This window comes from Bombus impatiens, unplaced genomic scaffold (genome assembly GCF_000188095.3).
Source record: "Bombus impatiens unplaced genomic scaffold, BIMP_2.2 scf_0151, whole genome shotgun sequence".
Classification (NCBI taxonomy): domain Eukaryota; kingdom Metazoa; phylum Arthropoda; class Insecta; order Hymenoptera; family Apidae; genus Bombus; species Bombus impatiens.
The window spans coordinates 1,062,099-1,085,782 of record NT_176570.1 but is presented as its reverse complement, the minus strand read 5'-3'; the positions used below and the strand labels follow the sequence as shown (position 1 = coordinate 1,085,782).

The following is a 23,684-nucleotide window of genomic DNA, read 5'->3' as shown; positions in this document are numbered from 1 at the left end:
TTCACGAGAAGATAATGGACTAACCGCAAAAATCAAGGCTTGTGTACATGATGGACGTATGCACCATGTGTAGACATCCTATGTTAATATATCTATATTCAATATATCGTGTATTGCATTGTGTGCGTGTGTGACCACGTGTAGAATTTTGTTAACCATTCACGAACAGAAACCTTGTGTGACGCACATCTGTAAATAAAAGTCTGTATATGCCTTGTAGAATTTTATGAACAGTCTGTAGACATTCAGAAACTTAATGCGACGTACATCTGCGGACAAAAATTTGTATGCGTCTCTTTATAGAATTTTATGAATAGTCTGCAGATATATAGAAATTTATATTCGCATTTTATAAAATTGGTGTATTTAAATAAGAAGATATGTTCACAAGTATAACTTTATATACTTTACACAAAATCCACATATTTGTAAATGTTTGTATTGGCATTGTGTACAGATATGCGTTCGTGCATAAGGATTCTGATATCTACAAGCAGCCTGCATGAATTTCTAAAAGATGCACACGCAATATGCTATAATATGCAGCACACGATATAATAGTTTACACGCAATACTATTTGCAAGTTTGTACACATCTTGGTAACTGAACTTTTCATCCCTTGCGTGTACGACATTTACAAAAAAAGAAAAAGAAATTAGGACAGATTACTCATACTTTGTAACTTTTTACTCCTGTTAATTGCTGACTGCAGCAGATGTAATTATTTAAAACCATTGTAGTTCTTTTTTCAGTAAAACCTTTGTTAAACATACATATATAATCTTTAAACACCTAGATTCAACGAATATACGAAACAGATATCCTTGAACCGCCAAGTCTTCAAACCATTAATCTTTGAATGAAAATAATATTTTACCACCCAAAAAATAAAGAATATTTAAAGTATACTTGTCGGTATAAACAATCTCTAAAATATAAATACATACAATAAACATCCTCAAATTATATTATATTAACTATATTATATTAGCTATCTATTATTATTATATCAGCTATATATCATATTATATTAGCTATCAATCATCTTTTTAATCGAAAGAGTACCACAGTACCTGCCATTGAGCGTGATACTATAGGAAATGAGTGTTAGGGTAAATAAGACCGCGAGGAATGGTCGACAATAATCGAGACCGATTTCTCTAAACATCTATCCGAGTTTTGTCCCCGTAATATTCTACGATATTATCAGAAGCGTGGAAATGTGATCTCAAATAGTATATAACAAAATGAAATCTAAAGATACATTGGGCAGAATATAACGACGTCCGCGTCGGTTGTCGGCGCCATTCGACTCACCTGACTTCTGGAGGACGGTGAACGATGCCTGTGTCGATCCTGGCTAGTCGACGACGAGGCATGGTGACGATAGATCCTTGCACGTCGAGATGAAGTGGGATGCGCCAAACGATCACGATCGCGATCACGATGCCCGTGCTGGCGACCGCTACTCGGTGATCGACGATGGCTTCGCTTGTACCGTCTTTCCTGGCTGGTTCCGCGGTCGTGCTGACGCGACCTCAGCACGCGTTCTCCGCTGAAATTGCCACTAATTAGTCTTAGGTTTATCACAGCTTCAGAATTAGACGTTCGTGTGAATCTGTTCACTGCGAGACGTTGGTCGTGAATGGAATATTGACAGAATAGAGAAATTAATGAAATGGATGGTGATGCAGGAAAATTGTACGGCAATTGATGATAATGGATGGTTCGGTGATTTTTAGTAGAGAAAATTTGTTTTTATACAAAGTTTGAGAAAAAGTGATCTGTAAGTTTTGATGACTCAGATACTTGTACTACGTATTCAATTGATACTAGCCTCTTTTTAAGAGGTTGTTTCATTTGCTAGTGGCCTTTAATGGCAAGTCTTGTGCTTGATGTATATATATATTAGTGGTTATACGGTCTCTTGAAGCACGAGAGAGTAGAATGAAAGAATCTGTTGATGAAACGAAGCGATTCATATGGAGAAAAGAGTAACATTCTGACCTAATATGGTCTTCTCTTTGCGGATAATTGATAGGTCTATATAAATTTTGAAAAGAAGATTAAAAGTTTATCTTGTGATTAAAGTATGAATAAACAATAATAGATGATGATAACAAAAATAAATCAGCTTTGGAAATAAAATGCGATACCAGAAGATTACGTCTCTCAGATAATTATGTTCCTCAACTTCCTTATCTTTCTTTGCCACTAATTTAAACCATTAAAATGAAAATAAAAGTGTGTCCAACAATTAGAACATCTAGTTAACACTCACACGTAATAACTTTTAAATGGAATTCAGCCTTAAGTAACATTTTATACGGTGTTTTAATAGTGAATTCTGATACATACGCAATCTACAATTAGAAACCCGGGCATAATTGTTGGAAACAATCTAACTTTCACTCTACTACATCCATAGCTGGCTGATAAAAAGGAGAGAAAGGAGATCTTACGATCTTTAGACGTGCATTTTCCTCCAAATAATAGCGACAGTTTCTAATTACATGCTTAAGAGATCAGGTATATATTTAAAAACGTAGCTAGAATATCAAAGTAACTTGATCTGCATAAGGAAGCTGATAGAACGGCTGAATTATTTACATCTTAATTTACAAATATCTCGATCTGCTTGAACAGAACTGCTTGTTTGATTTATCGCAACGATCTTGTATCGTACCTCGTACGATGAATTAACGCGGATTAAATAGCTTAATGATTTACGAAATACCGATATTTGCGATAAATATCAATTGTTATTTACACTTCAGAGTTGGCGATTAATTAATTTCCAAACCTTTCTATTTGACTATTTTAAACTCCCATTAACACTTAATTAATTTTAAAAGCATAAACACGAAAAGTGAAGGAACAAAAGCTATCTGGAATAAATTACCATACAAGATAGTAGTTCGCTCGAAGCAAAACGGTCATTGTTATAAACTTTTACAGAGTATTCATAAATATTTCAAAGACATTACGATACATTCTAAAAGTATATATCAAACAGTATTCGTGTAAACATATATAAGCAATACGTAAAATTCTACATCAACAAACAAATAAATAGCTTGAAATCTATTCTTAACAAACATTTACTATTCGATTCTAAGATAATAATCTCAAGCTTCCAAACTAAGATTATACAGTAAAAAGAAAATAGTCAGATGATAGAAAATTTTTGTGATTGATCGTGTATAAAGAAAAAGAAAGATGATATTTATGATTAGATATGATTTTCCAAACGGTTTAAATATTGGATATATTTAATTTACAAACGGAGTTGACTGAGAATCAGGCATAGCCTGTCTGCTACGCAAAATGTACACGGGAGCATTTCAGCGCAACAGTGAGTTGACCTACTTTGGGTGTGTCTGGCTTCAAATAGACCATTTCACTTAAGAGTATTTCGCTGACGCCTTCTGCAACGTCTTGATCGAGTCCAACGCGGCAGAAATCCTAATTTCAAGGTTAAACATTCGCAGCTGTTACATCTTTCATCGCTACGCTGCGTTTCGTAGCTGTAAAATCTTCAGGTATCTCTAAAAGAGTAGACATATGCAACGATATTCCGCTAACAAAGAAAACATCGTAATCTTGTTATCTTCTAATCTTATTTTTGTTTAAATTCCATCGCAATAAAATGAGGTTTCACAGTCTGATAAGAGCAACAATTCTTTCATACTATCCCTATATTGTTTATGAAATTTAGTGGAAGCAATATATTTTATTTCAAGAGAACACAATTATAGAAATATCTATAGAACAGCGACTTCCAATTCTTTTGTGCGCAAATAAAGTGAAAATTTTAGAAATTTCAATACCAAAAAGCATGCTTTGTATGCAAATAAGAATTTATGATCTAGGATAAAGTACACTATGTACAAAAGAACCTGAGTGCCACTAACGGTACACATACCATTGCTTGTAAAACCACTGATCTAAAGAATTTTCTTCTAAATTTTCAAGCCTTTACATTTCTAACTAAAGGCACTTCTAACGTTCAAGATATTACACTTTCCCTTAGAACATCTTATTTGATGTTTATAAAATATATAATGTAAGTATATAAAATACAAATCATTTAAAAAAGTTTCAGCAAATATTTAAGTATCTTAGATGTCTATGTGTGTCAAAGGGAAAAGCAAAGTTGCATAAACACGTACTAGTAAAGAAATATTAACTTTTGTATGACGGAAATGAATACAAAGTAGATGTTCAATGTATCCTTCGTATAATTCAAGGCAAGTATGTATAGATGCATCTTGACACAGATTGTCTCCATCCAACCTTTTCTCTCTTCTTTCGACGTATATGTTAAGTCTCTTGGAAACCAAACTAACTAGTTAACTCAACTTTTGTGAATTTTCTCGCGAAACATGAGAAGTTTATTTGTCAATAGAAGATCGTATAAACAGTTGTAAATTTCAATGTGAATTTTACTACTTTTTCTACTTTTTAATTTACCAGCTCGTGTAGCACTTCTATTTAAATTTGTATGACCTTCTTGAAACGCCTCGTACATATTGCTAACAAAAATACTAAAAATATACAAAACAGAATTTAGAAGCATTGAAATGTTCAGATAGTGACGAAAGGTGTATCACTGTTTGTTACTTCTAACAAGCCATATTAATTGCAAGCGTAATTTCGTTCACGTACGAATAAATCGTGGGACAGAGAAGAGAAGCACAGTGATACAAAAAAGGCTCGAAAATTCGCGACTAACGATGATTCACGCACAGGAAGTTGCCAAGATTTTTAATCGGCCATCGTCCTAACATCGTGGCCTTCAATACCAAACAATACCTTCTTCCCAAACAGACTGATAGGAATCAAAAACAACGTTGTTTCACTGAATGGAAAGTTTCTGTGTTATTATCATATTAAACCCTCAAACAGTTCCATTGTAAAAATATACTGGAATTATTGGTCGATCAAACAAATTCTTGAAATGTAAAACAAACGGGTAATTAGCTTCTTGTTCTTGGAAAGCGATGAATGTTTCAACATTACTGACACAAAAAATTGTGTTCTTTAATCTTTAATAGTTAAGGATACTCTTTGAAAAATGAAGATCATAATTATTTGGACAGTGTAAGCACTTGTTATACTTTACTACGCTTCCAAAACCAATTAATAAAAGTTAATAGAAGATCCTTTGGCTACTGTTCACGCATACGATTTCTCGCTAGAACAACGAAACAATTTTCATCGTGTTTATTATTCGTTAGAAATCCGACGTCTCAAATTACAATTATTCAAGCAATATCCATCAACTTCGACGTCGTCCGAATAATTGTAACTGCTAATGTACAGTTACAATATTTATACTAGTCATGTAACGATATTCGAATAAAACAGAATCGGTAGAAAAATATCCAAAAAAGTTGCATCGCACGGAAGATCGAGAAACTTTCCATTCTATTCAACACACGATCTAACACACTCTTCGTTCAAACATGACACGCACACGCAACGCACATACCGCTGCAATGATTCCACAAGATACGAGCTCACCCATCATCCGTTATGTACAAACCACAAACAAATCTTGGTGCGTGTCGAGTGCAACGGTTCAACATTCACGCTCCTCGATCGGCGTGGAATGGCGAAAATTCTCTTCTTCTAACTCTCAGCCTTTCTCGCAATAATCTCCAGACAAGAAGAACATCGGATACAAAACAGAGGAGAGAAAATGAAAGGACGAGACGCAGAAGCGTGTTCCGTCGAGGAAGTTGTTCTCGATGTAAATCACTCTGTGACGAGCGTACGGAAGAGGAAGAATCACGCGGACCGAGACGGCATCGCGACGAAACTACGCTAAGCCAATAAGGATCGGCGAAAAGTCGCGGATGGTAGCCTTTGACTGCGAGTTTTCTGCTGGTTCGTGCGTTGGAACACGGCCAAACAGTCCTTCGAAACGCCGACGGTAGAAGGTGGAATTGATAGCGCATTCCGTGTATCCTTTTCGAAGGATCCTCGCGCTAAAGAGGTCATAGGATTATGCGCAAAAGCCGTCCTCTTACCCGCAACGCTGCCTCCCACCCCTAAAACCGTGCCAAACACAGCGGATCGTCGCAGAAAACAAACAATGTTTCTCTCTCTCTCTCTTCCATTTCTTCTGGCGACTTTTAATCGCGTGAGGGAGTCTAGTCTACGGTTTATCGCACCACTTTCTTCCTTTTTCTTTCTCTGACGTTACGACCGTCGACTAGAGGGATGCAAGGTTAACGTGTAGGCGGTTTACGAGGGTGGCTTGGATCGATTGTGCGCGCTGTGGGTTGCGGAATGTTTGAGTAGTTGACTAAGGAAGAAAAGTTTCTTGGAGAAGGTAGTTTTTTAGCGTGAGAAAGATTAGATGTTTCTGATTTTTTAGTGTTCGTGTTTTTATCAGAAGTAAAGGTATTGTTTTAAATGGAAACAGGTAATCATTATACATTTTATATTTTAAATTTATACCTTAGACAATGTGATACTCGTGGTTTGGTCCTTCGAGTTTCATAGGCGTTTTTATCAGTAATGAAAGTAGAAATTAACGATAGAAGCAGGATCGAAGTCACGAAGAACAGAGATTATATCAGTGGCTCGCTGCACGAATATCGCATATAAAACTTGAGCTTTTATGTGCAACAAATTTATCGTATTTAACGTACATGGAGATATTTTTTAAGAACAACGATCCATTCGTCGCTGTCACGATCCTTTGTCGCTTTATGTTTCTGAAGGTGATCAATGCGCAATTTGCAATCAATTTTGTAATAACGTTAACAATGATAAACGCAAGAGAAGTATTTATTGCATCGTAAAGTATCGTTTAAAACTGTTATCCCTCGGAAACGCGAAAAGCGAGCGTGCAATATATGTGCAGTAAATCTATGTTATCTAATCATCGTGAAAATTTCAAATTTCAAATGACATTACGCGTTTCAATTTTTACGTTATATTATATTTTTGAATATAAAACGGAGCGCTGAATAATCGTCGAGCGAGACGATTTTAATACTTTCACGCTCCACCAATTGTTGTATAATAAACTTAATAAACTTAACAAATTACAACCTATTTAAACGATAAATGTTATGTGTGTCTTTTGTAAGGTTGGTCCACATTTTTACCTGCGCTGTGTATAAAGAAACATGTACAAATAAATTGCATGTATGTCCAGATGAGATTACTCGCACAAAGAAACATTTCTCATTTGCAAGTGTGGGACATAATTTACAACACCTTTTCCACTCTTCGCATCCAAGACACCTATAAAACGACTAACAATGATAAATCGCTTATTAAACAGGTTTCGTTGGTTCTGTTGTAGGGGACATTTCAAATATACTGTACCTTGGTATCCAGGAAGGGCGACGAATGGAGGCGTAGAGGACCGGCATCCTTTAACTTCAGTCCGTCTTGTCACCTGAATTACAATGGAATCACCGCCTTTCGATATGTTAAAGAACAAATGTCGATCGAAACTGATCGAGCGAAGGGAAGATTTATCGTTCGTACGAGTCGAAACAAGTAAATTTCTTGATGATCGACGTAACGTAGGATCGAAATAGTTCATGCATGCGAAAAATACCTCGTCGTGCGTTATACACGAGCGTGTTTACCACACGAGAGAACGTTTTCAGTTACGGTTACTATATTTAAGCCCCTGTAGTCCTCGTTTCACTGACACATCATCGAAGAGAACTTTATTTTAAGTCGTCTCAAGAGTCTCTTTCTTTCCATTTTTAAAAAGGCTGAATTAAAATTATACTTGAGTCTTCTGGATATAAATATATAATGGACTATCTCTTTCGAAAATATGCTTATATTTAATATTTATGGCAAAATTTGGTAATTAGTTAAAGTAATTAGAGTAGAAGCTTGTTAACACGTTGAATGCCACGCCAGTTTTACAAGGTTTGGCCGTGGCGCCACGATGAATTTTTTATTATGAGATACATATCATGTTGAAATATTACTTACAAGAGATATGTATACAGTGTATAATCAACATTAGTGAATTTTTGCCATTATCAATTATCTCATATTGTCCCTTCGCGTGGCTAGATAATTGTTCTATGTTGTTACGTCCCGGGGCTTACCATGAACCATAATTCATCCCTCAGTCATACTTATTTGGACCCACAATAATTCTAAAAAACCGTCACAAGGTTTAGCATTTTTTACTTTACTGTCAAGGCCCTTAATTACCATCAAACATCTTTCAGGTAGAAACGTTCCTTAGGGTTATTGTTCACTAAGGTAAAAGCGGATTTTCCCATGTTCGACAGCCACTGGTAGGAAGCACACATAGTAGATCTATATATCATTCCAAACTATTTTTATCAATTTTATACTGCATTTAATTTCGTCACACCATTGTAGCAACGATGGTAATAATACGAAATTTATAACTATTGATATAAAAATACTAAACGAGACTGGAGAAGGACTAACAGAACTAAAAACAATAATAGTAAGGCAATACAAGACGGCAAGGAGGAAAAAGCCCAAAAGTCGCCATAGTTTTAGAGACAGAATAATTAAGGGAGTAATTAATTGAGTGGATAAGAGGAGAGGTAGACATATAAGAAGCGAAATAGGTAACCGAGATGTAAAGCTCGTCCAAACCCGAAAGACACGGACTAGCAATATTAAAAAAAAATAAAAAAATATAATTATTGATATTTGTTCAAATTATGTATTTCTACTAATCTTGGTGCGCCGGTCACCGGTGACCCCCATGGCATTCAACGTGTTAGAGAAAAGAGCGTTAAGCATGACAGCTGTAGATCATTTGTAGATTTTCATACTTTCTTTTTCTATTTATTCGTTTGATCTGTAACTTTTGGTTTATGAACCGTAGAAGATTGTTAGAATCGTCAAAGTTAGAGTAATTGATTTTATTTACAGTTTTTTTGTGCTGTCATTCGCTTCGTGAAAAACGTAGTCCGTGAAAAACAGTCTATCGAAGATATTCACAGATTTATTTATATCCTAAAGACAAACACTGCGAAGTCATTGTTGTGAATCTTGTCAATTACCAAGCGATCTATAGCCGTTCTTAGAAACAGTTTCTTCAAAACATGTGATTTAGCGAACGCTGATATTATGCGCCATACCTGTGCTTTATTCAACAAGCTTTAAGTAATATCTTTGACGCGAACGAATGGAAAATCTAATTATTCGCAACCTATAAATTCCTACTTCTCTGTGTCCAAGAAGAATATGGTGTGGAGAATTGAAATTAAAGGCAAGAGTACAAAGAAACTATAAATAAAACAAATTACTCCAACTTCAACAAATCTGGCAATTTTCTATTCAAAACTCCCCGTTACGCAGCTTATTTAGAATCTAAGGGGACAAAATTATTAAAACTGTTAAATTATTAGATGTTAACGTTTACAATTCAAAGATAATCTCGGACAGAGGATTTATGTCACATTGTCGTTGCAGAAAATAATCGCTGAGCCACCATTAATCAAATTCATACTTCGCAAATTCTACGACTGTCCAATTTCAATGAACAACCAAACTTTCAAGTCACCATCGATAAGAACTTCTTGAAAACAAGTCACGTGTCTAACAAATCTGAATTGCAAATGAGATCAGACTCGGTCCAAAGTATAGATAGCGTATTCTATGGTGAAAATAATATATTACGGAAGACTTTGTGGCTGATCGACGAGCGAAATATGCGTCGAATCGAAACCAACAACGTCACATACGCGTCACACGTTACACGTGAACAAAGATTCTGTAAAATGGAAGTTCGAAAAGAACGAGTTGTTTCCTTGAAGGAGAAGGAAGTCGAAACGAAGTAGTGCGGAACGAGCAGGAAGAGGAAACGACGAATTTGAAAAGAAGCTCGAAGGTCGAACGCGGCTCGAAGAAGCTTTCCCCGGGTCTTGGTAACTGAAACTTTTGTTCTGTGTTAGACGATTTATGCGCAACTTGCCCAAGAAGGAAACCAAGTCCTTGGTCTCGTCGAAAACTTGCCCGCTTATATGACAAACAGCTTGTCATTGTCGCATTTGTAAAAGATAAGTCGAATCGAAGGTGCTGTCACTTTTTTACTTTCGTATTTGGAACACTGACGATCGTTCGCAGATATATACTGACGTATGTGGGTATTTTTGGATTGAAATGTATCGATCGAAACTGCTAAAAGACGCCTCGCGGTTAATTAAGACTTCTTTGAGAAGATCACGATCGGCGATTACCGTGGAAGAAAATTTCCAACGTGAAAAATATTTCCTTTTCGTATTTGCTCGTTCATTATTGCTTTTACAATTTTATTTTGTATTTTACACTATCTTGGGGATTATTTACCGAGGCAATTTGAAGTTGGGCTTTGCTGCTTGAAACGAGAAAGGGGAACGTGACATAGAAAAATATTTTACCCCTTGCAATTAACAAAATTACAATTCTTATGAGAAATTAAATTATTAGTGGACAGGCTTTCCTAAAGTAACAGATCTAATACATATAACGATTCATATTTAAAAGGGCTATTCTGTTATTGTACGTGTACATAATATCCACAGAAATTAAAGTTAGAGGGGAGATACTGGCATGGAGAAGCATCTTTCCTGAGAATTCAAAGATACAAGAGAATATCGCATATAATAGAAAATAAATATCTGTAGTAGACAATACTCAACTGACATAATATATACTGCAATAACGTGTATGTAACTCTACCATTGCAAACGTAGCATTGAAAATAATTGAACAGATGAAATGTTGCAGAGATAAGGGAGATGCTGCTACCAGCATAAGCGTAATAATTTTATGTAATATCTTTGCTTATATAAGCGTTTCAATCCTTTTGAAATATCGGATGCCTCGTTGAGTGGCAAAATCAATTGATTGGGTAACTCCTTAATTATATATGTATATAAAGCAATGCGCCCAGTTAGACAAAGTGCATAACGCACTACGGTCTATTAATGCAAGCACACCTTGTATAATCTTATAGAAAAGAAGATTATTTCTGGAACTAATAAAACTATGAAAAGACTGTCCCATATAGGAAAAAAAGCAGGATAATATATTTAGACTTTTTGAAATTTATTATCCAGGTAACTGAAAGGCAGAGTATTTTTAGAATTTTTATTTAAAGTAAAACTATAGGGACGCTTGTTCAAATTTTATTTACCAATTTGGCTGAAGTATACGAGAGACATGAATATAAACGTGAAGGATGTGACGAGCATATGAAAGCACTGTAAATGTTTTCGACTCGGTAGATATCGTGAAATCTGGCACAATCCGTAACAATTGTATGTCTTTACGTTCAACTATGACCTTTCATGTTCTCTCGAAATTCCAATAAGACCGACTATAATGAAAATTTATAGCAGCATTAAAAATCAGTGAAAGCTATCGAAATACTTCTATAAGTTTCGCGATCGTGTTTCCTTTTACGAGCTGAATATCGTTCTTCGATACTCGGACGAATAATCATTTATCCGACATTTCGTCGTCGATATTGTTCTACCAATAGTTCTTTAATGATATTCAACTTTAATGATATGAAATTATTTGATACTATTAGCAGCATAAAAATCTTGAAGAATTTCCAAATAAAAATATAAAGATACTAAAAATCCATATTGCAATTGTTTCAAACTCATTCTACAACTTCGAACTTCTAAAAATCACTCCAAACATTATCTGATTTAATTAATTATTATTTGAATATATATAAATTATTATTATATTTCTACTTTTAAGATACCACATACAGTTAGACTCCTGACCATACCGAGCAATTTTCTCATACTAAAATTAACACAAATGACTTCACACCGAAAATAACATAAAAGACCGGAAAAAATCCTCGAACAAAAGTAGAAAAGACGCCGAGCAAATATTCGAAATTCGTATTACATTCGTTCCAAACTTCGTCGGCACCTCAAACCTCTAGAAACCATTACTGATAAAAATTAATTTTATGTATCACAATTATCACCGGATTAAACCAGATAAAACGAGACCTTATGAAGAAGCAATTTATGACACGTACCGTTTATTCATAAGCCAGTGCTCATTTACTAAACGTTGACGTCCACCCTTCGCGAGGAATTCCCCTATTATTGCAAGGCTGATCGAAACTTTTTACGAGCCCTCCAGATGGATGGGCAAATAAAGAGAGCACCAGGAGAAAATAAACAAGGACCTACATACCTAGATTCTAAGCTTGATTGGTTTTCTCTGCGTTAAATTTATTGTTAACGCGCTCTATGCTGCGAGGAAAAATAGATTCTTTTGACAGACCCATCATTTTCAATGACAACGATACATTAGAATTTGTGGTTCAAGAAAAAGTAACGCTTATAAAGTATCATTAAACAATCTGTTCTTTCCTTGGAGTTATTTTATCGATATAATATAGCCAGAAATATCTTTCCTTAATGGGAGAGCTTTTCTTGAAATTATTCTATATTATAGCTATTTTAAGGTTGAATTCTAATTCCATGAAATCATACATATTCATGCATCTTTATGCAAAATGCACAAAAAACGTTCATAATCTATTTTTAACATTTAAAATCCTTTCTAACTTCAGTCTCCTTTATGCAATAAATGTTTATCTCGTTTATATATTGAGCGACAAGGCGCATTTAAAATTTAAAATCCTTTTCATAATTTCCGGCTCAAATATTGGTAATCTATTTATAAAATTTCACCTCGAAAACTTTCCTCATTCCATTTACCTCATTTGTATATTTAAGGACAAGATTCATTAAAAATGTTTAATTCTTTTTACAATCCCCAGAGCAAACGTTCATAATCTATTTATAAAATTTCACCTCGAAATTTCTTCTATTTGCATTGTACTTTACGCAAGAAACTCTTGTCCCATTTATATATTTAACGACCAGATTCATTTAAAATTGAAAATTCTTTTTTACAATCTCTGGCTCAAACGTTCATAGTCTATCTATAAAATTCCATCTTGAAATCTTTTTCAATTTCAATGCTCTTTTTACGCGACAAATTTTCATCTCATTCGTATATCGAAGAACAAAAGGCATTAAAAATTTTGAATTTTCTTTCCAACTCTTTACTCGAAGCAAAGCAACGACCAACACGCGCAACCGTAAGATCTTAATCGAGCAGAGAATCGTACAATGTTACGAAAGAAACCAAGAATCGAGAAACGAAGAACAAAAACGTAATTGGCGTAAGAACGAGCGCTCATTAGAGACGACAGGTTTTCTAGCTACGACAAAATCACAAGAAAGATCGTAACGTACAATAGCGACGTTAAACGGGGACTGAGAATTTTTATCGTTGCGGCAGCCAATTTGCCAGAGTACAAACGGTTTCATCGGGAGCCTTGTTTATTATCGTTCAATCGCGTAAACGCGTGCAGCTATGTAATTAATTAGACCGGTAACGAAGGTAATTAACTCGAGAGGCACGGTCTCGCGTTATGGTTGGAGATAATTAGGAAGCTTAGATTTTACGCGTACCAATTGCATCTCCAACTGGCTAAGGATTCTTTTGCAGAACGTAATTTGTAGAAACTCTTGATTATTTACTGTGATTACGATTATGTAGTTTATCATCTCAAAATAATTACTCTCGGAATTTCTTCTCTTTTAAGTGGGCCTTGTGGGGCTTTTAACGACTTGCCTTGATGGTTTCTAGTGTGTTACGAATTTTTACTAAAATATAATTCGTAGTAGGAAAAAAAGATAATATTTTCCTGTTTTATAAAGGAAATTTTACAATAGGTCAGCCTTGCACGTGATTGTCTCTCGCCTACAGACAATTCATTTGTTAACGAGATCTAGCGATGAAACGAAACATGCTGATAAATGATTCAACGGAAACAGGCTATAAGATCGCTTAGATATACATTAGCAGCAAGCTTTTAGAGAAATATTCTCTGCGGTAACCGTAAATCGTCAAACTTTCTCGAAGTTTTCACCGCGTAAAGATCAACCCAAATTATTACAAGATTCTACTTATTGAATTTAATGCCAAATTATTAAGCAATAAACTCTTCCTTTCTTACAACGTAAACGCTTGTACAATGTTTCCCGATCGAACACAAAATCACAATTATACCTAATTAAAAAATAGTAGAACTGTTAAAAAGACTTTCGAAAAACTTGTTCGTTTAAAAAGAGGAATATCATCAACAAACCAAAAGGAAAGAGATAAAATTCCAACAATTCTACTAAAATAATTCAAAAATTCCAATAATATAAATTACTGTATGATGAATTTCTAAATAGAAGCACAAAAATCCTTTCATTTAGAAGGAACAGAAAATGACCAGCTAAGCTAAAAATGCAGAGAAGCTGTTTCTCCGCTGGTATCTTCTCGACCCTTGGCATTACTAAACGTCTACGAGGCTAAGTTTCTCCATCGTTCCTTCCTTATTCCCGGTCGTTTATCACGATCAACTGCAAACGCGCAAGAAATCGCGGTACACCGTCGGTATATACAAATTGCTATCGGGCGTATAATACATCAAGAAACGCATTGGAATCTCGAAATTGAATAATTTCGAAGAAACGCAATTGAGATCAGTCATCGACCGGCACGCGATACCAGGAAATAACTGCAACGAGAAATTACCACTATTCGTTAAATGCAACCTTAAAGGCAACGAACGAAGAAGCTTTAAGCATTTAATTAATCTCTAAACTCTCATATTAGTCGTTTCGTATCCTCGAAATCTTCCGTGAAATGCACGATTAATCAACCGTGAAAATACCGCGCGTTTTTCAAACGTAAAATCTTGCTTCGCGATTGTCTGTTTAATTCGAAACGCGTATTATAAATTATCAATGGATTTTTTCCTGAATTCCGGCGAATCAATTACGATTCAATGGAAATATAAAATTCTGTTACTTTCTATTCTGTGTTTTGTTCTCTGAATTTCTTCCTACGTCGTTATCACGTTTTTTGTAAGGCCTGGATTGGTTTCTTTTTCTCGATTAATCCTCGAGATAGAATCGGAACACTACGTTTATGCCACAGATTTGATAAACTTTGAATGGAAAATCTTCAGTAAAATTTCCTATGATACTTTATCGAGTCTCAAGCTATCTAATCATTCCAAACATAATAGTACGATTCCCAGACCACGTTTCCATAATTTGTCCAGTGACAGCCACGAAATCATCAGTAAACGCACGATATGGATACTTAAATAGTCTGACACAGTGAATATTTATTTACGAAAAATTAGGATTGATTATAAAACGTTCTAGTTCAAAGCGAATCATTGTAAACATACTAAAATTCCAGGAATCAAGTTACGAAAAGGTGAATTAACTAAAAAAAAAAAAATACCTGACTTCAGAATACAAATCGCTGAAAATTCAATAAAATTCTGAGAGAAGCTACGTTGAAAAATTTATTTCTAAACAGTGTACGACTTTCTTTACCGAAAAATAAAGCTCAGAAAATGATCGTAGTCTACAGTAAGTCAATGCAAATTCATTAAGAAGTTCCAAGAAAATCATCGATATACGATGTTACGTGGTTATCACTGCAAACTTCAAAGATTTCCAAAATTAGAAGCGATAACGATCTCCTCGTTGATTTTCATCGCGTATATTAATGAAATTCTATACATTCTCCAGCCAGGTTTTGCATTAGAGCGTCGTGAAATTCGAGTTACAATATCATAAATTGCCGAAAGTCGAGATAACTTCATCATGAGACGCAGTTTATAATATATTGATACGAAGAGAAATTGCACGTTTTTCTAGCGATGCAAGTGTACAAACTGGAACGCGCAAATACGTTGTAACTGGCTGCTACTTTCTCAACAACGATTAAAGTCTTTCCACTACAAGATTAATTAATTCTTTTTTTAAGAACATCGTAAGGAAGAAACATGTACACTGTTTACTCGTTCAGAATTTATAGCAATTGGATTTTTAAATCTTTCCATAATTATTCTAGATGTTTGTTTAAGAATATGAAAAGGCTCTTTATGTAAAAATATTTGTTCAGGTTCTATTCGTTAGTATCTTGCCATTTTAAATAACAGAGAAGTAGCTTGTTATTTAAATTAATTTCCCGTTAAAATCCAGAAAAAATAAACAAATAATAAATTATTTGATGTAATGAGATTTATAAGAGAGTTTCATTACTTTCCTTAAAAAAAAAAACACACAGAGAAAAAAGAAAAGATAAGGCAAAATGTTCTATTACACAATGATATCTATTTGTTACATAAGGAATTCTAATAAACTCTACAGATTATTACAAAATTTTACTACCATCGTCATTATTCTTCATAAAATGTTACTTTGTGATACTCTACATAATTAAAGTTATGAATACATTTCATAAATAAGGAACTCAAGAAGATATACTCGCTCATATCAAGACATTTAAATGGATATGAATTTCCCTAAACTTTATATTAACGACATACTAGTATTAACTCATCAACTATATCTTTCATTGATTCATATATATGAAAATGAAATAATCTGAAGATAAAGAATTGTTCAAGAAGCAGAATAATTATATAAGCTTTCATAGTAGCGGACATCAATTTTATTCTGATATCTTAACTTTTAAAAAACATTTTTATCGCGTCATAGTGACACACTATACGTAGTTGCAACGGTCATAAAGAAAATTATCGCAAGTCATTTTATCTACGATTGCACGCCTTATATCCTATCAACTATTCAGATACTTTTAAGCAGCATGCGACGTCGTAGCTCTTTTACTATACAAAATGAGATATAATAACTCAAGTAAATGTTACGAAGTTCCATAAGAGTTATCAAAATACGATAAAAAGCTTCTCTGTTCCCCTAACGATAGCTCTAAAGTTATTTACAGCAAATATTTAGTTTATCCTGTCGCATTTAACTCAGAGGGAAAAGATTACATTTCAATATTTATTTCATTTCAACCCCAATAACTATCTAAACTATAAATTTTAGAAAACTTAAAAATATAACTTGCAATAATTTATTCAACCTGCTCCATATAAATTTCAAACTCCAAGTTTACTAAACTTGCTAGAATTTTGAATCAAGAACATACAAATAATAAAATTCTTCTGATGAATTTTGTTCTGATCTTCTAACATGTTAATAGCCATTTTCATTCTGCAGTAGCTCTCGTCAAATATAATTCCGTTTTATAAGATCATGGCATCTTCTCAAAACTGTTGCCTTTTAAATTTTCTTCTGCCAATCAATATACAATAATTTTCATCCGACAAACACGACGGTGGTTGAATAATTAGGAACAAAGTGCGCATCAATAAAATTCTCGTACGACAAATTTCCTTTAGCAGTTTCTCAATAATACTTTCCGGCGTTAGAATAGTTCAGAAGAGTGATGGCAATTGCCATCTAAGGGCATTTTAATTAAACGATCTCAGCGAGCGACGACTTCTACAAAACACCTTCTCATCCACGCGCTGCTGCGACATACCACGTTTGTCCAAGAATCCTTCCGCGTTTCTGGCGAGCCAGTGCAACTAAATCAACTCCAACGGGTTCGATCACGAGTTCTTTTTCTGATCTATTTATTCTTTAAATCACGGTGCTCGAAATACAATCAAACTGAACATCTAATGTCTAAACGAGAAATATTTAATGCGGAGCGATCGATGCATTGAAAATAAAATTTACAGTGGATATCTCATGATATTGATCGTGTTAGAACCTCTACTATATTATTTAAACGATAGGATCGATATCTTGAAAGCTACTACCTCTTATTGTATACAATGAAGTTTCTGAGATCCGATTGTGTGAATAGTATGGAATTTCTTTCGTGTTAGTTGGTAATTTATTTTGTAGGATTTGATATAATGTTTCCAATCAATGAATAATAATTTTAGACCAAGCGTGTGAGGGAATTTTGTGAAATTAGATATTTTATATTATAAGTTGTTAGTTTGAATATGATATGAATTAAGATAGATATGTAAATAATCGTGTGTTAAAATTATTCACTTTCTAATATCAAATATATACTTTCCAAAATTATTAAAAAGTTACATAGATTAAGCTGAATGTTAAGATACATATTTTATAAAATTTCATGGTATACTAGTTGTATAATAGTTCATTATTCTTGCTATTCACACATATTGAATAATATATGTTTTACATTAGACATGATAATGAACTTCTAAACAATTCTGAATAATTATAATCAAATCATCCAAAGCAAATTACCTTAATTAATCTATCCACTTTAAATTAATTTAATTTAACAACCTGTTTGATTATAAAACATAAGTATCTAACTAACCAATTTCCTAATCATCGACATATTTTATTCTCTAAACAAACATTGCCTGACAAAACAAGCCTTATATTAAGTAGCAATCCGAGACACGTAAAACAAAGCTATGTACACACTTACGCAAACGGGACCGCCAAGAACAAACAATAATCGTTTATTCATGACTCATTATACTTGATAAATTACAATACATATAAAGCGTCTGATAATAAGCTTCCAATCTTTTTTGTCTCATACGAGGAGGAATCGTTAACAATTGCAGCAATACATGAAATCTATTCTGGATAAAGTTACAGAACGTGTGTAATCAGCCACAGGAAGCAACACTAAAAATCTACTATATTTTTGCTGTCCTAAATCCCAGTATATACTTATACATTTCCAAGCAACAATTATAAACATCGAATTACGCGCAAAATTACTAACATCATACATATCCTACGTACATTGAATATAAACTACACAATGCACATACATCTAAACCCTAATAAGTATCCTCACTGTACCTCGACTCATTTATACCTTTCGCACGCTTGCAATTCTTCCCAAATAAAATCATTTCAGATAAAACCCACATCAGCACTCACGTATGCTTTTCGAATCGTTTTTCGAGACAACAGCCAACACGACTTATTCCGGTACTCGATTGGATCAACTACGTCCGGTAAATCTTGTAGAAAGACCTCCCCAGCGAGTATGTGGAAGCTCGAACGCACCGACCACGACTGACAGCCATAAAGATCTCATGGAGAATTTCTATCGTCTCCTCGGTTCATACTAGGCGTGTTCGGAGTGGGAGATCGCGTTCGTGGCATTGGTCTCGTGTGCTGTAGCTCCACTTATTCCCCACCCTGCTTCCTCCTTAATGTTTTTTACGCAAGTCTTACAAAAAAAAGTCAATTTTGCGCTCCAACGGTTTTACTCTTGTTTTCAAAATATGATGCCATAGAAAAAACTTTGTTTCTTTTTTTTATTTCATCCGCAATAGTAAACACGTTTTGATTGCCCTAATTTTCTGCTTCAACATGCCCATGAATAGTTTATTAACATAGTCGTCGTATTGTTTAGTCATTGATTTACACATGCTCTTAATAGACACTATGTCACTGTCAAGCAACATTGTGTATCAGACATAGGTTTATATTATTTGAACAGAAATATTAATGTTTCTTGCTTATAGTATATAAGATTAAGAGGTAATCGCCTAGATTCTCAGTCAGATCCATGATGGTATATATCTTATAGAATAAATAATTTAGTGCTGTTACTTACCTATAAGTTCCTTTACTTCGTGGACTTTCATAGTCAATGCGGCGTCTCTTGTGTTCATATGAGAGAGACCCTGCAGAGTGTGAACGTGCTCTTGAATGGCTACGAGTACGATGACGCCTCCTGCTTCGTGGCATCTGAAACAAACGATAATATATTATTTAGAGTTCATATACACACACAGATCTAAAAAGAAATTAATGAATGAAAACCAAATGCCTCTGCAGCTAAGAAGACTCAGATTCATAAAATGTAGTCATAAACCTAATGGTGAAAGTTTAAAGAATATACATAATTATACGTTCATTAAACTACTCTGCTCCATTATGATGATCAAAACATATTGAATATGATATAAGAATTATGATCCAATATTATGACACATTATTAATGTAACATAAGAAATTCCTTTGAGAATAGTTGAAAATGTTTTAAAATGTTCAAGATATTATAAGAAAGCATGGTATTGCCATAAATTTGTTATATTATATATATTCTTTATTTCAACATAAATATAACTTTATTGTTTGCTTTTAAAAATATTTTCAATACATAATATACATAAAAGCCAAATAAATTAAATGATACAAATTAAATGTATTAGGTGATTGATTTTTTTATGTATTAAAAGATTCAGAAAGGAAGAACTACATATAAAAAGAGTTATATGATATTATATATATATATATGATATAAAAATATACAAATGAGCCATCATAACCAAAAATACTTATATGTACTTATGTATAATTCATGCAAATATGGCTTATCCGATCACTGTACTGTAACTAGCTTAAAATTACATAAAATATAAGTTGAAGCAAACAGGCAAAGTGAAACTTAATTATAATTTTTAAATGACCTAGACTTATTAGTTTTCTAGAGAAATTCTGACATTTTATCATAATTAATATGACATTACAATCAGGATTGAAGAAAAGAATCGAAGATCATAGATATATGAAATGCACAACTGAAAATATTGTACGAATTTCAGGAAGATATTAGGACCTTTCTATTGAGCCTTTCTATTGAAACGACAGTACATGTACTTACATCAGGAAGGCGAAACGGGCTCAATTGGTTCCAAATGAAACTGAAGATGGATGATATCCAAGAACGTGAAGCTGATGCTTGAGGTATGACACTGCTTTTCGACAACGACGTAGACATCAGCTCAAAAAATTCTGGAAAATGTGGGCAGTCGCATCGTAAGAGCGTACTAAGCACTATAAAGAAAACAGCCCACTCCGAAAAGATAAGTAACTATATCTATAACTCTTGAGAAAGTTTGTTGAGAGTGCTATACAGCCCTATGCGAAAACCAGAGGATTCATTTTCCATGTGAAATCGTCAATCCCGCCAAAATCGTTGAACGTACGTTACACGGGAAACGTGGAGGAGAAGACGATTAGAACGATAATACGATGTGCACGACGGCAGATATAATGAAGAGCAGGGAAATAAAATAAAAATGAGGTAACGAGTACGTATAGGCACGCTTACCAGTAAAATCAATGCTAATGGAATACTCGTCTCTTGGGACGAAGCGTCGAGCTTAAACCCTAACATCCTTGAAGAATAGATTGTGCATTGCGACAACGTACAATACGTACGTATTTAATAATCGTGAGAGAATGAAAGCGACAAAATTTACGAATAGAGAGACAACCGCAAAGCATACGCCATAAGGGAACTTTCATGAAACGGCCATCTTGAAGGTAGAGAAGCATCAAGTACCAGTGAACGCAACACATGCATAATTTCTGCTGGACATTTTGAGTAATCAAAGTTTAACGTACTGTGATAATATTTGCGAAAAGAAGACTTACGTTTAAGGGATAAATCAAGCTTGGTTGGTCCCAAAATGTACTTGCAAACACAAAATATTCAAAGAGCGCAATGAGAGTGCTACGTACGACACTGTTGTATGTGACAACGATGTGGACATCGGATCGATGCGATTGGCGAATGGTATTCGACTATGTTCGTGCGGAATCGTAGACCCGAGTATAAACGAACTGAAACGACTGCGCACGAGCGAACCTTACTAATCCCCCACACTACTAAGTGCTTGCGGCAGATACAAAATGATGTAATTTGTACCTACAAGTACCGGCTACCACGTTCACAGACAATAATAAAAATTCATGCAAAATTTATTTTTCAATCAGAAGAAAATATTTCTAAGTTCAAAACCATTATAATTTACTTCAATAATAAATTGTTTTAATTTATGTATGTCGTATAAACTTCGTGTATATTGCACAATTTTTCATAATTGTTTTATTATACTAAATACTTTAATGTTATAAAGTTAAATAAATTATCGACGTACTAATTATGACATTATTAATTTATTTTTATATTTTAAATAAGTATTCTATGAACAATATCGAAATGAAATCGTATATTTCGATACGTGTTAGTAAATAAAACACTTTCTTTAATAACTATTATTCTATTATTATTCCATTATAATAATAAATTATATATATATGATGCAATAAATTCTGAAAATGGAACAAATTATTTCAACTAAAACGAACGATGTTTGTGACATGTGTGATATACGCCTGATAACCTCGTTTGTAAGCGGCACGAAGAAAACGTGTATCGTACAAAAACTATATAAAAATAATACCCAATTACTAATTTATTATGCAAGTATTATCAGTACGAAATAAATTTGCTATTTCTGTTCAAAATATACATTGAAAAACAACCTAGCCTTTATTCCAAAATATCAATCTAACTTGTTGCGCTTATTTTATTAGAGGAACTTTACATACCTGTCCCCACATTAGATTAGTAATAACTCGTACGACACCACACTTTATTAAAGTCATTAACTTCCAGAGCATACTCAAATTTCAAGTAATTGTAAACAAAACTAGAATGTTCACGAGGTTCTGAAGTAATCATATAAATTCTCCATGACCGATTGATGTCGTTTGATGACCTCCGTATATTATCGTAGGTGGCACCACACCCAAGTATATTCAAGAGGGTAACTACATCATTATCGGTAAACGATTTATGTAAGCAGACGATATGCCTACGTAAGATAAATTAAAAATTACCGCGAAAATTGAAAACAAATAAACAAGCATATTCTCAAGAAATGACTATTTTAAGAGAAAAGCAGAGACACTTACCCCTATTGTTGAATCAATCGCGATGAGTTTAGAGTTCCTCTGGGTGTAACATTTCATCATTGCAGAAGGGATCAAATTCGTTGCGATCGTCCATAATTCTCTGTACGAATGCTGTAACCATTTCGGTCATTGTTCCAACAAATTCTGATTTCTATATTTACACATGTATAATTCGAAACTCTTTATGAAGATTCACTGAATTATGCGCAAAGAAAAAGAAACAAAAAGCAAAAGGCACCGTTATACCGTGCACTACATTTTGTGACCATCGAAGCTACACTAAGTCCTTTAACACAAGGGAACTCCGATTCGATGAGAGCAAGTCGATAACTCGATGTGATTGTGATTACCCCGTGCACAAGGCCACGTGATACATCTGGACCTGCGCCAATCGTGTTATGGAGGAGGGAAAATGATGATAGGTGAATTAATGGATTTAATGACTGTACATAGTTAAAATTTCGACTTTTTACACGTGACTTCTATATGACACATACCTGTCGTCCACGATAAAGATAATCGCGATTGTTTTGAACCTTTAATACGCTATTTAAAATAGACGTGCTTCTTGTAGTAAAACGGTATAATAGACACTGTACTAAAACTGCAGCCATTTTATCCAGCTTACGAAATGGACGCGATGCAGGTAATGTGTTTTAGCTCATAGCGCTTGCGCGACTAACTAACCCCATACACGAAATAAAATCGACTTCACAGCTTTGATCGTAATCAAAGAATAAAGACTAAAACTGTCTTAATCATTCTATGCGTATAACGTATTAGTAGATCAAGTAGCTACAAGGGGACAATTGTATCTTATATAGCAAATGAAATCGGCTGTGATTCACGAATAAATTATATAAGCTTACAAGTTGGAAACTGTCCATTAGATCGAATCGAGTATCTGTCCTTATCTTTTCTTACGGCTGCAGCCGCAGGAGGCAGATCGCGTGAAATTCACGTTCACGTGTCAGGTCTTGTTTCCTGTTTCCCTTAAAAGA

The 23,684-nt window shown here is 34.1% G+C and overlaps 1 protein-coding gene across 1 annotated transcript; it reads right to left on the bottom strand.

The window, feature by feature from the left end:
- Positions 1 to 1,419: 1,419 nt before the first annotated feature.
- LOC112212333 lies at positions 1,420 to 23,339 on the bottom strand. Its single transcript, XM_033319370.1, has 6 exons — positions 23,181 to 23,339; positions 22,684 to 22,794; positions 19,529 to 19,662; positions 7,349 to 7,421; positions 5,550 to 7,264; positions 1,420 to 1,556 (listed from the first exon to the last, which is right to left on the bottom strand). The coding sequence occupies exons 1-4, from the start codon at positions 23,295 to 23,297 to the stop codon at positions 7,418 to 7,420; spliced, it is 366 nt and encodes a 121-aa protein (XP_033175261.1). The 5' UTR covers positions 23,298 to 23,339; the 3' UTR covers positions 1,420 to 1,556; positions 5,550 to 7,264; positions 7,349 to 7,417.
- Positions 23,340 to 23,684: the final 345 nt, after the last annotated feature.

Excerpts from the sequence above, each read along its gene's own strand:
- LOC112212333 (XM_033319370.1), bottom strand. The coding sequence starts at position 23,297 with ATGGCTGCAGTTTTAGTACAGTGTCTATTATACCGTTTTACTACAAGA. Across the intron at positions 22,795-23,180 it reads ATCTTTATCGTGGACGACAG|CATTCGTACAGAGAATTATG; the intron begins GTATGTGTCATA and ends AAATGGTTACAG. Across the intron at positions 19,663-22,683 it reads CGATTGATTCAACAATAGGG|ATGCCACGAAGCAGGAGGCG; the intron begins GTAAGTGTCTCT and ends CGTTTGTTTCAG.